This window comes from Ammospiza caudacuta, chromosome 5, assembly GCF_027887145.1.
Source record: "Ammospiza caudacuta isolate bAmmCau1 chromosome 5, bAmmCau1.pri, whole genome shotgun sequence".
Classification (NCBI taxonomy): domain Eukaryota; kingdom Metazoa; phylum Chordata; class Aves; order Passeriformes; family Passerellidae; genus Ammospiza; species Ammospiza caudacuta.
The window spans coordinates 78,016,715-78,031,515 of NC_080597.1; the positions used below are offsets into that span (position 1 = coordinate 78,016,715).

A 14,801-nucleotide genomic window follows, 5' to 3' on the forward strand; every position below is an offset into this window, starting at 1 on the left:
CAGTGGGCAGTGGAGGTGTTGGGGTGCGCTGTGGCAGCAGCAGGATGCATTCCCGCTCCTCCATGGATTCCCAGTTTTGGGAGAGAGGGAAATGCCCAGTGCTGATCCCCGCTGAGCCGGAGCTCGTGGACACAGGAGCAGCTCTGGGTGAATTCCCACAGCTTCCCTTTTTCCATCCTTTCTGTTGTTACAAATCTCTTGCCTGTCTGGGGCTGAGATCCCAAAATGGATTCACTCCGAGCATTCCGGGTGGGTTTTGGGGCTCTCCCTCCCCGTGATGCTCCCTGTGCAGCTGGGACAGCCCTGCCCTGGGATGTTTGGGATACCAGGGGGATGTGGGATATTTGGGATACCGGTCCCATGGGAAGGAGGGAAGGGGCTGCTGAGTTTTGGGGGAAATGGGGACTGAGGGTTGGGTGCCCTCAGCCCCACATCCCTGCGGACTCGGCTGTTTTCCATGTGGGAATGGGCTGGAAAGCGGGAGCAGCTGCTCCAGGTGCGCTCCCTGTGGCACTCAGAGCATTCCCGTGGCACTCGCAGCCTTTCCTGGCATTCCCATGGCACTCACAGCCTTTCCTGGCATTCCCATGGCACTCAGAGCCTTTCCCAGAGCAGGAGCAGGGATGGGCTCATGCAGCCAGCCTTGCTGACGTCCCAGGCAGATCCCGAGGCTGGCAGGATGGGGCAGGGGGCTCTGCCAAGGGAGGGGGCCCAGGGTGGCTCTGGGGTCCGAGGGTGCAGGGCTGCAGATCCCTGTGTGTCCCTTCCCCCTCAGGACATGCCATGGTGCACTCTGAGCTCCTGGTGGCACTGGGGGGCCCTTTGGGATGGGGATCCCCTGCTGCAGAGGGGGGGATTGGAATCACAAACGTTTTGGTTGGGAAGGACCCCCCAGCTCGCGGACCATGGAATGCAATGTTTGATTTGCACTTGGGTTTGGGGAGCTGCTGCTCTGCTCTCCCCTGAGCCGCCCTGCAGCCAGGGCCGTCCCAGGGCAGGGAGAGGGGCTGGGGAGGGTTGGGGTGCTGGGGCCCCTCTGGAGCCGTCCCCGTCCCTGCTCCAGCCCCGCCTGCAGCGGCGCGGGCGGGAGAAATGAGGCAGAAAATGTTTCCTGATGAAGTTTGTCAGGGCTTGAGCGCCATTAATGTGGGAATGCTGTGACAGATTCCCTGCAGCAGCTCCTGCCTGGGGAGGATGGAGAGCAGGAGCTCTGCAGGGGGATGGGGACAGCCAGGCCAGGTGCCAGGTGCTGCCCTGGGCTCAGCTCCAGGCCGGGGCAGGGGGCTGGAAAGCTGGGAAAGGCCCTGGGGGTGCTGTGCCAGCGGCTGGGCACGAGCCCAGGGGGGCCAGGGGGGCAGGAGGGCGATGGGCACGGCCCCAGGGCAGGGACTGTCCCCTGTGCTGGCCCTGCCCAGGGACCCCCTGGGATCCTGGGGGCAGCTCAGGAGAGCCCTGGAGGGGCTGCAGTGTCCAGGGAATGGGGCTGGGAATGGCCTGGAGCCCCAGCAGGGCTGAGGGAGCTGGGCAGGGGCTGAGCCTGGAGCAAAGGAGGCTCAGGGGCCCTTGTGGCTCTGCACAAGTCCCTGCCAGGAGGGCACAGCCGGGGGGAACAGGGACAGGAGCAGAGGGAGCGGCCTCAGGCTGGGCCAGGCAGCCTCAGGGTGGGCACAGCAGGAATTTCCCCGTGGAAAGGGGGTGAGGGAGCCCAGGCTGTGTCCCCAGGGGAGCTCTGGGGTTGTTCCAGCACTGCTTACCTGGATCACTGGGAATGCTGCCCCATTCCCATGTCCCTCTGGCTCCTCTCACCTGCTGCTCTCCTCTCTCAGACACCAATGGTGAGAACATTGCTGAGTCCCTGGTGGCAGAAGGACTGGCGTCCCGGCGGGAGGGCATCCGAGCCAACAAGTATGTGCTGATCCCATCCTGATCCTAACCCTGTCCCAATCCTGATCCCGATCCTGATCCCCATCCCATCCCCATCCTGATCCCGATCCCGGGCTGGTGCTCGGGCACGGAGCCCCTGGATCCCTCAGCTGCAGGGCCAGGCCCTGCTCCTCAGCTTCCGAGGTGCCCACATCCCACAGGCATCCCTGGGGTGTCCCGAGGGCTTTGGGGCTGGGCAGGGGGTGGCAGGGGCTGCCTCCTTCCCTGGATGCAGAGGCACTGGAGCTGTGTCCATGGGCTGTGGAGCAGAGACTCTCTGTGAGCCTCCAAAGTCACTCCTGGGGTGGGGTTGAGTCCCCTTCATTGCCACTGCAGAGGAGGTGCTGGGACATGGCTGGTGCTGGATCTGGCTGGGTGATCCCTGTGCCAGCAGAGCCGAGGCTTCTCCTGGGCTCCCTCACATCCCTGGGCTGTGCAGGGCTGCAGCTGTAGGGGCAGGATCCATTCCAGAGGGGCAGGACATGAGGGCAGGGTCAGCCTCGTTTGTGGGGTGATGGAGTCATGGAATGGTTTGGGTGGCAAGGGACCCCAGAGCCCCTCCAGTGCCACCCTGCCATGGCAGGGACACCTCCCACTGTGCCAGGCTGTTCCAGCCCCAGTGTCCAGCCTGGCCTTGGGCACTGCCAGGGATGCAGGGGCAGCCCCAGCTGCTCTGTTCAATATCCCTGAGTTTGTTGTGCCAGGGCTGGGAAGAGATTGTGCCCACTTTGGTGGCCCCTCAGTGGCTCCCTGTGCATGCAGGGCCGGGCTGATCCCTGGATTCCCATGGAATGTGCCTTCCCTGCTCTCCCAGACTGGCTCTGCCCTGCTGGGAACGCCGCTGCCTTTGCCCCGTGGTGCCCAGAGCAGCCTCAGGAGGGGTTCCCGGGCTCTCCTCCCCATCCATGGCAGCAGGAGCAGGAGACGCTTCCCGCTGCATTCCCCGGGATGGGCGGTGGGAGGAGCTGGGTGGGCTCGGGGGGGATGGCCCTGAGCCCCCCGGGGCTGCGGGGCTGACCCCCGTGCCCGCAGCCCCGAGCAGAGCCGGCTGGCCGAGCTGGAGGAGCAGGCGCGCAGCGCCAAGAAGGGCATGTGGAGCGAGGGCACGGGCTCGCACACCGTGCGCGACCTCAAGTACACCCTGGAGAACCCCCGGCACTTCGTGGACTCCCTGCACCAGAAACCCGTCAATGGTGAGGTGGCCCCTGTCCCCGTGTGTCCCCCTGTGTCCCCGTGTCCCCCTGTGTCCCCCTGTGTCCCCAGCCCAGCGGGCTGAGCTCCGGTGTCACTGCAGCCATCATCGAGCACGTGCGGGACGGCAGCGTGGTGAGGGCCCTGCTCCTGCCCGACTTCTACCTGGTCACCGTCATGCTCTCGGGGATCAAGGTGAGCCCATTCCCTGTGCCCCATTCTCACTGCCCCAATCCCCCTGCCCCAATCCCCCTGCCCCATTCCCTCTGCCCCATTCCCCCTGCCCCATTCCCCCTGCCCCATTCCCCCTGCCCCATTCCCCCTGCCCCATTCCCCCTGCCCCATTCCCCCTGCCCCATTCCCCCTGCCCCATTCCCCCTGCCCCATTCCCCCTGCCCCATTCCCCCTGCCCCATTCCCCCTGCCCAATTCCCACTGCTCAATCCCACTGCTCAATTCCCTCTGCCCCATTCCCCCTGCCCCAATCCCACTGCCCCATTCCCTCTGCCCCAGTCCCACTGCCCAATTCCTTCCCTGTCCGACCTCCGTGGCTCCTGCCCCTGTCTGGGTCCCAGGCTGCAGCAGGGAGGGACATCCTTGTCACCTGCTGCACCTGCAGTACCAGGCTGGAAGCAGCCTGAGGTGTCATCATGGGTGGCTTGGGTGGGGCTGTCAGACACCCTGGTCAGGATTGCACTGGGAGTTCACAGATCTCAGGATCCCTGAGGCTGGGAAAGCCCTCCCAGCCCATCCAGTCCCAGCTGTGCCCAGTGCCCACCTTGTCCCCAGCTCAGAGCCCTGAGTGCCACCTCCAGAAATTGCTTGAACTCTGTGGGCAGCCCCTTCCAATGTTTGATCATCCTTCCTATGGAGAAATTCCTGCTGTTGTCCAAGTTCAAGGAATCACAGACTTGTTTGTGTGGGAAGGGACCCCAGAGCCCCTCCAGTGCCCCCCCTGCCATGGCAGGGACACCTCCCACTGTGCCAGGCTGCTCCAGCCCCAGTGTCCAGCCTGGCCTTGGGCACTGCCAGGGATGCAGGGGCAGCCCCAGCTGCTCTGGCAATGCCAGCCCAGGCAGGAATTCCTCACTGCCAAGATGCCACCCATGGCTGCCCTCTGGCAGTGGGAGCCATTCCCTGTGTGCTGTCCCTGCAGGCCTTGTCCCCAGTCCCTCTGCAGCTCTGCTGGAGCCCCTGCAGGCCCTGCCAGGGGCTCTCAGCTCTCCCTGGATCCTTCTCCTCTCCAGGCTGGGCATTCCCAGCTCTCCCAGCCTGGATCCCTGGGAGCTGAGGGGCTCCAGCCCTGCAGCAGCTCCAGGTCCCTGTCTATGTGTCCCTGAACTGGAGTCGGTCTCTGTTTCCCAGGGCAGTCAAAGGGCTCTGTCCTTACACAGATTCCCCAATTTCAGTCCCCAAAACACCCCTGGGGCCGGGAATGGGGGCAGCCTCAGGATTTGGGCCCCTCCATGCCCTGACTGTCCCCGTGCCCCGCAGTGTCCCACCTTCAAGCGCGAGGCCGACTCCGAGGTCCCGGAGCCCTTCGCGGCCGAAGCCAAATTCTTCACGGAGTCCCGGCTGCTGCAGAGGGACGTGCAGATTGTCCTGGAGAGCTGCCACAACCAGAACATCCTGGGCACCATCCTGCACCCGGTGAGAGCCACCACGGGCTGCCTCGGGGGGCTGGGGACACTCTGGGGTCACAGGGTGCTCCCAGTGGGGGAGTCGGGACGTGGGTGGGTTTGGGACATCCTGGTCTTTGAGGAGGGCAGGGCCTGGGGTGTCACTGGGATTTTGGGCTGTTTCCTGGTGGATTTGGGACATCCTGGTCTGTGAGGAGGGCAGAGCCAGGGGGTGTTACTGGTGGGGTCTCCAGTAGCACTGGGAGCTCAGGGGACATTGAAGGGGCTGTGCAGGTGCCCCCAGCAGGGACAGGGCCTGGGGGGATCCTGCTGACCCCGGGCCCTCTCCTGCTCCCCACAGAACGGGAACATCACGGAGCTGCTGCTGAAGGAGGGCTTTGCGCGCTGCGTGGATTGGTCCATCGCCGTCTACACCCGCGGCGCCGACAAACTGCGCGCGGCCGAGAGGTGGGACGGGGATCCTGCTGGTCCCTCTGCTCCTGCTGGTCCCAGCTGATCCCTCTGTTCCTTCTGCTCCTGCTGATCCTACTGCACCCAGCTGTTCCCATTGCTCTCTGCTGATCCCAGCTGATCCCAGCTGCTCCCACTGCTCCCAGCTGCACCCATGGGGTGCCCAGAGTGACTTCAGCCCCCCCCAGCCCCGTGTGGCTGATGCAGGGTGGGATTTATGGGATCTCCCCTCCATCTCTCCCCGGGGCTTTGCTGGGAGTGCCACCCCCGGCACGTCCAGGTGTCCCAGCCCCGTGTCCCACTGTCCCCACCCCGCAGGTTTGCCAAGGAGCGCAAGCTGAGGATCTGGAGGGATTACGTGGCCCCCACGGCAAACCTGGATCAGAAGGACAAACAGTTTGTGGCCAAGGTGAGCGGGGCTGGAAGGGACATGTGGGGAGCAGGGGCACAGCATGGGGTGCCCATGGGGCCAGTCTGGCCTCTCCATGGGTTTGCACAAACCCCAGAGGGGCTTCCCTGGGCTGGATCCCGGCCATGGATCCCAGGGTGCTCTGGGATCTTCAGCAGAAGCGATGCCCAGGAGAAGGGAAGGAGCCCTGAGAGAGAGAGACAGGGGCTTTGGTTTGTGGGCATGGACTGGGGGTGTCCTGGCACCTCACTCTGGTCAGGCAGAACCACGGGGATGGGATTGCTTCTCAACTGGTTCCTGATCATCCTGGGGCATTGGATACCCCATGGACCAATTCCTGATCATCCTATGGATTGGCTGCCCCATGGATCAATTCCTGATCGTCCCAGGGGATGGCTGCCCATGGATCAATTCCTGATCCTCCCATGGATTGGCTGCCCCATGGATCAATTCCTGATCCTCCCAGGGAATGGCTGCCCATGGATCAATTCCTGATCATCCTATGGATTGGCTGCCCCATGGATCAATTCCTGATCCTCCCAGGGAATGGCTGCCCATGGATCAATTCCTGATCGTCCCAGGGGATGGCTGCCCCATGGATCAATTCCTGATCCTCCTATGGATTGACTGCCCCATGGATCAATTCCTGATCCTCCCAGGGAATGGCTGCCCCATGGATCAATTCCTGATCATCCTATGGATTGGCTGCCCCATGGATCAATTCCTGATCCTCCCAGGGAATGGCTGCCCCATGGATTGGTTCCCGCTTCTCCCACAGGCGGGAGATGCTGCTGAGCCCATCTCCTGGTGGGTGCTGGTGTGTTCCCTGCCCATGGGTGTCTGGCAATCCCTGCCCATGGGTGTCTGGCAATCCCTGCCCATGGGTGTCTGGCAATCCCTGCCCATGGGTTCCTGGCAATCCCTGCCCATGGTGCCCGGCAACCCCTGCCCATGGGTTCCTGGCAATCCCTGCCCATGGGTGCCCGGCAATCCCTGCCCATGGGTGCCTGGCAATCCCTGCCCATGTGTTCCTGGCAATCCCTGCCCATGGGTGCCCGGCAATCCCTGCTCCAGCACAGATCCAAGGGCACAGCCGGTGCGGGAGGGAGGTGCAGCAGCGTGGGCCGGTCCCGGTGGGATCCGGGTGGGATGCAGGATCCGGACAGGTCCCGGTGGGATGCGGGATCCGGGCCGGTCCTGGTGGGATGCGGGAGCTGCGGGATCCGGGCGGCATCGGCCCCACTAGATGGAGCTGCCGCCTCGCCCAGGCAGCGGCCGCGGCTCCCGAGCCGCTGGAATTTCCCTGGGCATGGGCAGCAGCCACATTTCTTGGAAAGCCGGCCTGGTCCCTGCGCAGGGCCGCGTCTTTCCGGCTGCTCCGGTCCTGCCGGGATCGGGATCGTGTCCGAGCAACCTGGCCTCGCCTGGGTGCTCCTGGGGGATGCAGGAATGGGATCGAAGCTGGCAAATCCTGGGGAAAAACAGGAATGGGATCAGCCTGGCAGATCCTGGGGAATGCAGGGATGGGATCAAGCCTGGCAGCTCCTGGGGAATGCAGGAATGGGATCAAAGCTGGCAGCTCCTGGGGAAAAACAGGAATGGGATCAAACCTTGCAGCTCCTTGGAAAAGTAGGAATGGGATCAAGCCTGGCAGACTCTGGGGGTCTCTTGGATGCTGGGGATTGAACAGAGCAGAGATGAAGCTCTGGAGCTGCCAGGACAGCCAGGAGCTCCTGTAGCTGCTCAGAGCTGATCCCTGTGGCACTGCTGGCTCGTGTCTGCGGGGATGAGGTGGGAATGGCTCCTGTGCTTGCTCTGGGGCTCAAATGTGGCTGGGACAGGAGCAGGGCTCCCCAAAACCTGCCCAAACCAGGGAGGGCATTCCCTGTGGGAGCAGTGCAGGGACACCGAGCTCAGAGGGGCTCCGGGGGGCCGGCATTGAGAGCCCATCCCTCAGGATGAGGACGTGGCTGTGACAAATGGCACCTGGGCAGGTGTCCCGTGGGCACGGCAGGGCCGCGTGCCGGCTCTGGAACGCCGGGAAGCGCCGCTGGCAGCGGCTGCCGCCGGAGCGGTGCCAGGAGCGGTGCCAGGAGCGGTGCCAGCGCCGTCAGTCACGCTCCGCTCAGCTGCTGGAGGGGGCGGCTGGATGCTCCCGGCGCTTCCACGATGCCGTGATTCCGTGGGATGGCAGCAGGCGGGGCCCCCCGGTCTCTGGAGGGGGATGTCCGGGGTGGCTTTGGGATCAGCAGCATCGCCCCCCGTGCCCAGGAGCGATGGGATCCGGCTTTCCCCTGGCAATGGTGGGCACCGACCCCCGGTGCTGTGGGGTGGGTTGGGGGGCAGAGTTTGCAGGATGCCCCCAATTCCCCGGCTCTGCGGGGTCCCCGGGAGCCCTCAAAGGCAGCCAACAAACACCGCGTCCTGCTTTTCGGGGAGGAGACTGGCATTTCTCCGCCTGTTGGGTCGCTCCTGCTCTTCGCACGGGGCTCTGGAATTTGGCCTTTGGCAGCCGCAGCGCCCCCGCATTTCTGTGTCACTTTGGGGGCTTTTTGTTCTTTTTCCCCGCGCCCGGAATCGCAAGCGACAGGGAAAAGGAGGGCAGATGGCAGCGCGGGGCCCGCAGCTGGGCGGCGTGCGGCTCCCCGGGCTCGGCCCGTCCCGGTGCCGGTACCGGTGGCACGGAGCGGGCGGGCAGGGATGGCGCCGCAGCCGCCTCCGTGCTCGGCACAGCGGGGCTCGTTCGCAGCGGCAGAGCTGACGCAGGAGCTGCTGGAAGGGGCTGCGAGGGGAGGGGGAGGAGGAAGATCCCAACCTGCCTTTGCACCGTTGATGAGCCGCGGCAAATGGGCTCCGGCTGGTTTTGGCTGCGGCTGCCGGCGCTGGGGGCACAGGGCTGGGCCGGGGAGCAGGGGAGGCTCGGCCAGCCCGCGGCTGTGGGGCTGGTGAGGGGCGAGGGGAAAACAGAGGAAGGGAAATGTCAGAGGGGCTGAGGCTCTCTCCCGAAATCCCTGCGTCAGCTGCTCTGGGAGCAGCGGGATTTGGGACACGCTGCTGCGGAGCCGGAGCCGGGCTGGGCTGGGCTGGAGCCATCCTCTGCAGGGGGGGCTGCGGCAGCCCCCGGGCCGTGTCCCGCCCCTCTGCTGCCCTGCCTCGCTCCTGAGCCCGGCCCGGCTCCTCTGATCATCGCGGGCTTTATTCCCCTTGCTGGGAGCTCTGGCCGCGGCCAAATCATCCCCGAGCTCGGGGGATGTGCCAGAGCCGAGCCCGGGAGCTGCTCCTGGGCTGAGCCGAGTGCCAGACCCTGCCAAAACCCCTCTAAAGGACATTTTTGGGGTGGGGGGACACCCGAGCCTCTCCTGGTGCTGGGCTCTGGCTCCCCAAGTGCCACTGTGCTTGTTGGGGTGCAGGAGGTCACCCTCAGCTTTGGGGATGCTCCCTGTGCATCCCAAGAGTGGTTGCTGTCCCGGGACAGGGATGCTGTCCTAGGAGCACAGCAGTCAGCAGCTTTGGGACTGGGGACACGTCCCCATGGTCCCCAGGCACGGGGCTCCTTGTCCTCCCCAGCTCCCAGGGAAACCAGCCCTAAAGGTGGAATCCCTGGCCCCCAATGTCACATCCCAGCACCCCAATGTCACATCCCAGCACCCCAGGGTCACATCCCAGCACCCCAGTGTCACATCTCAGCCCCCTAAGGGCACATCCCAGCACCCCAGTGTCACATTCCAGCACCCCAGGGTCACATCCCAGTGCTCCAAAGTCTCCAGATTGCAGCCCTGTGGCTGCTCTGTGTGTGTAACTGGCTGTTCCTATGGATTGGGATCAGCTATGCCTTTAGGGCACATCCAGGGTTTGTGGGGGTGAGGTTGTGCTGCCAGAGCCCTGGAATGGTGAAATTCCCAATTCTCAGAGGAAGAGCTGCTTCCCTCTGCTGCTTCCTCTTCCTCCTCCTCTTCGGGCTGGTCCAGGCTCTGGGTCTGTGCCATCCCTGCCCAGGGCACCCAGACTGGGAGGTTTTGTGTCCTCTACTGGTCCCAGTTCTCCCTCCCTGTGTGCCCCCAGTACTGGGGACAAGCAAAGCCCGGGGTGGAAAACTGGAGGCTTTGTTTGGCCCAGCTCTTGCAGTGAGGAAAAACATCTTCCCTGATAAATGTGGACAGGGGAGGGCTGCGGGCTCCCTGCCCTGGAGCGGTGGTGGCATGGGGGTGGCCGGGGTGGCCGGTGCCACAGGGACGTTCCGGAGCTGCCCTCGCTGCTCCCAGCCCGGGGGACGTGGGAAGCGCAGCCGGAGCGTGCTGGCTCTGCAAGAAACAGCTGCAGAGCTTTAAAAAAATAATCCCTCCAATCCCGTTATCAAAGGGCCTCTCGCAGGCAGGAGAAGCCACAATAAATATTGGATAAGGGAAGTGGCTGCAGCGGGCTGCCAGCGTGGGGGAGACAAAAGCCCCGGCCCCGGGGCGGTGCTGAGTCGCTGTTCTGTCACCGTTCTACCACCGTTCTGTCACCGTGTCACCCCCTGTGACCCTCCTGCCCTCCCTGCGGCTCCAGCAGAGGAGGGAGCGGCTGCCCAGGCAGGGTGGGCACCTGGCGTGCCCCTCGTGCCACCCTGCATGTCCTGCCTGGGATTGGCATCCCTTGGGAGCCCTGGCCCCAGGTGCCATGTCCTGCTGTGCCCCACGTCCTGCTGTGTCCCTTGTCCTGTGCCCCACGTCCTGCTGTGTCCCTTGTCCTCCAGCATCCCGTATCCTGCTGCATTCCGTGTCCTGCAGGGACCCTCTGTAACTGGGTCAGGGCCCTGCAGGGACTCTGGAGGTCCCTCTTGGCTCCTGCTGCCACCCAGCTCTGTCCTGCCTGGGAGACACAATGTCCCAGGTGCCGTGTCCTGCTGCATCCTGTGTCCTACATCTGTGTCCTGCTGCAAGTCCTGCTACATCCCATCATCTGCTCCATCCGCGTCCTGCTGCCTCCTGTACCCTACATCCTACATCCATGTCCTGCCACCTCTGTGTCCTGCTGCATCCTGTGTCCTACACCCCTTGTCCTGCTACATCCCATCATCTGCTACATCCATGTCCTGCTGCATCCATGTCCTGCTGCATCCCATGTCCTACATGCATGTCCTGCTACATCCGTGTGCTGCTGCATCCCATGTCCTACATTCCGTGTCCTGCTGCATCCATGTCCTGCTGCATCCCATGTCCTACATGCATGTCCTGCTACATCCGTGTGCTGCTGCCTGCCTCCCGTGTCCTGCATCCCGTCTCACCCCTGTGCAGGCTCCCCTGAGCCGCTCCAGCCGGGGAGGGGCGCTGGGGGCCGGAGGGGCCCGGCCCGTCCCGCACGGATCGGATCGGATCGGACCGGGCCGCCCCTCCGGGAGCCGCGGGAGCCGCTGGCCGGCTGCTGCCTCCTGCTGCCAGGGAGCAAATGAGATGTGACCGCGGCTGCCGGGGAAGCATGTGCTGGATGTGTAATGGAGCGCGGGATGTGCCCCCGGAGCTGACCCGCAGCGCCCTGCCCTGGCTGCAGCGGCTCCGCTTCGCATCCTGCTTTTCCCGAGTCTTGGGCGGCAGGAAGGAGAGAGGCCGCTCCCTCCTCGCCCCTGCATGCCCTGGAGCGTGAGATTGGATTACTCCACTTGGCAGGCGCACGGCTTTGGGCTGCTCCTGCCGAGGAAACGTGCGGGAGCTGGGAGCCGGGAGAGGCCGGGACGTTACCGAGGGCTTTGCCGTGCCCTGTGGTGTCTGCTCGGATCAGAATTCCTTAAATCCTGCTCTCCCTCCGGCCCAGCACGCTGCGAGGGGCGGGTGTGATTGCTGGGCAAAGAGGGCTGCGGTGGGCTCAGCTCCTGCCTCCCCCTGTGGATGTGTGGGATTGGGATCCTGCTGGAAAAGCAGCAGTGGGAGCCTTTTGGACTGGGCTGTGGTGGGAGCAGGCAGGGGAAGGTTCCTGTCCTGCCACTGGGAATATCCAGTAACTCCACTCAGCTGGGCTGGAGAGCTGGGAGTGCTAAACACGTGTGTCCTGAGCCCCACTGGGATCCTCCTGCCCCTCAGCTCCCAGGGAGCCAGGCTGGGAGAGCTGGGGGTGCTCACCTGGAGAGGAGAAGGATCCAGGGAGAGCTGAGAGCCCCTGGCAGGGCCTGCAGCGGCTCCAGCAGAGCTGCAGAGGGACTGGGGACAAGGCCTGCAGGGACAGCACACAGGGAATGGCTCCCACTGCCAGAGGGCAGCCATGGGTGGCATCTTGGCAATGAGGAATTCCTGCCTGGGCTGGCATTGCCAGAGCAGCTGGGGCTGCCCCTGATCCCTGCAGTGCCCAAGGCCAGGCTGGACACTGGGGCTGGAGCAGCCTGGCACAGTGGGAGGTGTCCCTGCCATGGCAGGGGTGGCACTGCAGGGGCTCTGAGGTCCCTTCCCACCCAGCCATTCCAGGATTCCCTGACTTTATGATCCTGATTAGTTTGCTCCCACCATGGGCTGTCCTTGCTCTCTCCTCATCCCCTGTCCAGTGTCCAGCTGCTGCTCCTGCCCCTCTGGAATTGCTTCTGGAATGGAGCCCAGGGGCTGAGCCCTGGCACAGCGCACACACGGCTGGCAGTGCCCCGGTGTGCCACGTGTCACCGTGCCAGGAGCCGCTGGTGACAGCCAGGCTGGGGCTGGGGCTGCTCCTGTGCTGGGGATGGCAGCCAGGGTGGCAGGGCCGGTGTCACGGTGGCGCCTGGCTCTCACCGTGCCCAGGTGGCTGCTGTCCCCACGCTCAGCTCTGTCTCTGTCCCCAGGTGATGCAGGTGCTCAACGCCGACGCCATCGTGGTGAAGCTCAACTCTGGGGACCACAAAACCATTCACCTGTCCAGCATCCGGCCCCCGCGGCTCGAGGGGGACAGCGCCCAGGTGACACCGCGGGGACTGGGCCCAGGGAGGGGACAGCGCCGGGGGACACTGTGGGGATAGGGGACAGGGAGGGGACAGTGCCCAGGTGACACTGCAGGGACAGGGACAGGGAGGGGACAGCGCCCAGGTGACACCGCGGGGACAGGGCCCGGGGAGGGGACAGCGCCGGGGGACACTGTGGGGATAGGGGACAGGGAGGGGACACTGCAAGGACAGGGAGGGGATGGGAGCAGGATGGGAAGGGGGCGGGCAGGGGCAGGGTCGGCTCTGTATGCAGCCCCCTCCCATGAGGCTCCTGCTCCCCCTGGGATGCCCGTGCCCCCTTTCCCTTCCTGCTGGAGCCCATCCCGTGGGATGCAGGAGGCCTGGGAAGGGCTGGAGCGTGCACTGGTGGCTGCAGGGAGACGGCTCCGTCCCTCTTCTCCTGCCTCAGTTTCCCCCGTGTTCCGTGGGCGCTCCCAGCTGCTGGGATGTTCCTTAGGGATACCTGTGCCTGTGGCCTCACGCCCTCGTGTCCCCATTCGTGGGGCAGGCACGGGAGGCTGTGCAGCTGCTCCTGAGGGGGTGAATGCTCGGTTTCCCTTCCCCTGGGCTGTGGGGCTGCCTGGGCTCTGTGACTCCCCATACCCAGAGGAGCAGCTGCCGTGTCCTGGGCTCCGAGGGACACCAGGGCTGGCTCGTGACCGGCGGCTCGGGATCGATGGGTTCCTGGCAGGCTCTGGAACGTTGGGAAGGGCTGCAAAAATCACATTGTTCCTGCACAGCTTGGTCCCTGCTCTCTGTGTTTGAGCTCTCTCAGGCCGGCGCTGCTGGAGCTGGATCCGAGCGCGCGGCAGGGACATGAAAGCGCCGGGATGGGCTGGGGGTGGGCACGGGGAGTGTCCTTGACCCTGCTCAGAGCTCCAGAGCTGGGCTGGGAACGGGACATGGCCCTGGTCTGTGTGCAGCACCCACTGAGTGCCCTTGGCTCTGCCCAGAGCTCTGGGGCTGTGCCAGGAGCTGGGATGAGGGATCAGTCCCTGTGTCACACACAGAGTGTCCCTGACTGTGCCCAGAGCTCTGGGGCTGTACAGGATGAGGGATCAGTCCCTGTGTGACACACAGAGTGTCCCTGATTGTGCCCAGAGCTCTGGGGCTGTACAGGATGAGGGATCAGTCCCTGTGTCACACACAGAGTGTCCCTGACTGTGCCCAGAGCTCTGGGGCTGTACAGGATGAGGGATCAGTCCCTGTGTGACACACAGAGTGTCCCTGATTGTGCCCAGAGCTCTGGGGCTGTACAGGATGAGGGATCAGTCCCTGTGTCACACACAGAGTGTCCCTGACTGTGCCCAGAGCTCTGGGGCTGTGCAGGATGAGGGATCAGTCCCTGTGTCACACACAGAGTGTCCCTGACTGTGCCCAGAGCTCTGGGGCTGTACAGGATGAGGGATCAGTCCCTGTGTGACACACAGAGTGTCCCTGACTGTGCCCAGAGCTCTGGGGCTGTACAGGATGAGGGATCAGTCCCTGTGTCACACACAGTGTCCCTGACTGTGCCCAGAGCTGTGCAGGATGAGGGATCAGTCCCTGTGTCACACACAGTGTCCCTGACTGTGCCCAGAGCTGTACAGGATGAGGGATCAGTCCCTGTGTCACACGCAGTGTCCCTGACTGTGCTCAGAGCTCAGGGCTGTGCCAGGGGTCAGGATGATGAATCAGTCCCTGTGTCCAGTCTCCCTCATCCCCTCACAGCTCCGGAGCTGCTGCAGGAGTTGGGATGAGGGTTTGATTCCTGTGTCACACAGAGGCTCCTTGACCCTGCTCACAGATTTGGAGCTGTTCCAGAAACTGGAATGAGGGCTTGATCCCTCTTCACAGAGTCTCCATCCCACTCGGAGCTCTGGAGCTGCTCTGGGAGCCAGGATGTGGCTCCAATCCCTGTGTCCCTTTCTGGGACAGCTCTGGGGGTGCAGAAATGGGCATTTCCTGCCGTCTCTCGGTGATGCCAGTCCAGCAGGGGCTCCTCAGGGCAGGGAAAAGCATTCTGTTACTGCATTCCGCCATGGCTGATACACTCAGAGCTGTGGGATCACGGAGCTCCCGAGACCTTCAGAGCGCCTGCCTTGTTCCTGGCACATCCCTCCTCTTCCTCCTCCTCCTCCTTCAGAGCCTCTGGAGATGCCGGGATGGCTCCTGGGAAGGCTCCTGCCCGTGCACACGATGGGGCTGAGCCAGGATTGCTCCAGACCCACCTTTTCCAGGCTGTTTTCCATCCTGGAGCGCCACGAGCCAGCCTGGCCGTGCCGGTGGGC

General features: G+C 64.3%; 1 protein-coding gene across 1 annotated transcript in view; it reads left to right on the plus strand.

Moving 5' to 3' along the window:
• The window catches only part of SND1 (staphylococcal nuclease and tudor domain containing 1), a 74,453-nt gene that overhangs the window by 6,636 nt on the left and 53,016 nt on the right, over positions 1–14,801 (plus strand). The window contains exons 4-10 of the mRNA XM_058804863.1: positions 1,827–1,905; positions 2,956–3,116; positions 3,218–3,309; positions 4,608–4,763; positions 5,094–5,200; positions 5,522–5,612; positions 12,394–12,507. Coding sequence (XP_058660846.1) covers positions 1,827–1,905; positions 2,956–3,116; positions 3,218–3,309; positions 4,608–4,763; positions 5,094–5,200; positions 5,522–5,612; positions 12,394–12,507 — 800 coding nt within the window. The remainder of the gene's footprint in view (positions 1–1,826; positions 1,906–2,955; positions 3,117–3,217; positions 3,310–4,607; positions 4,764–5,093; positions 5,201–5,521; positions 5,613–12,393; positions 12,508–14,801) is intronic.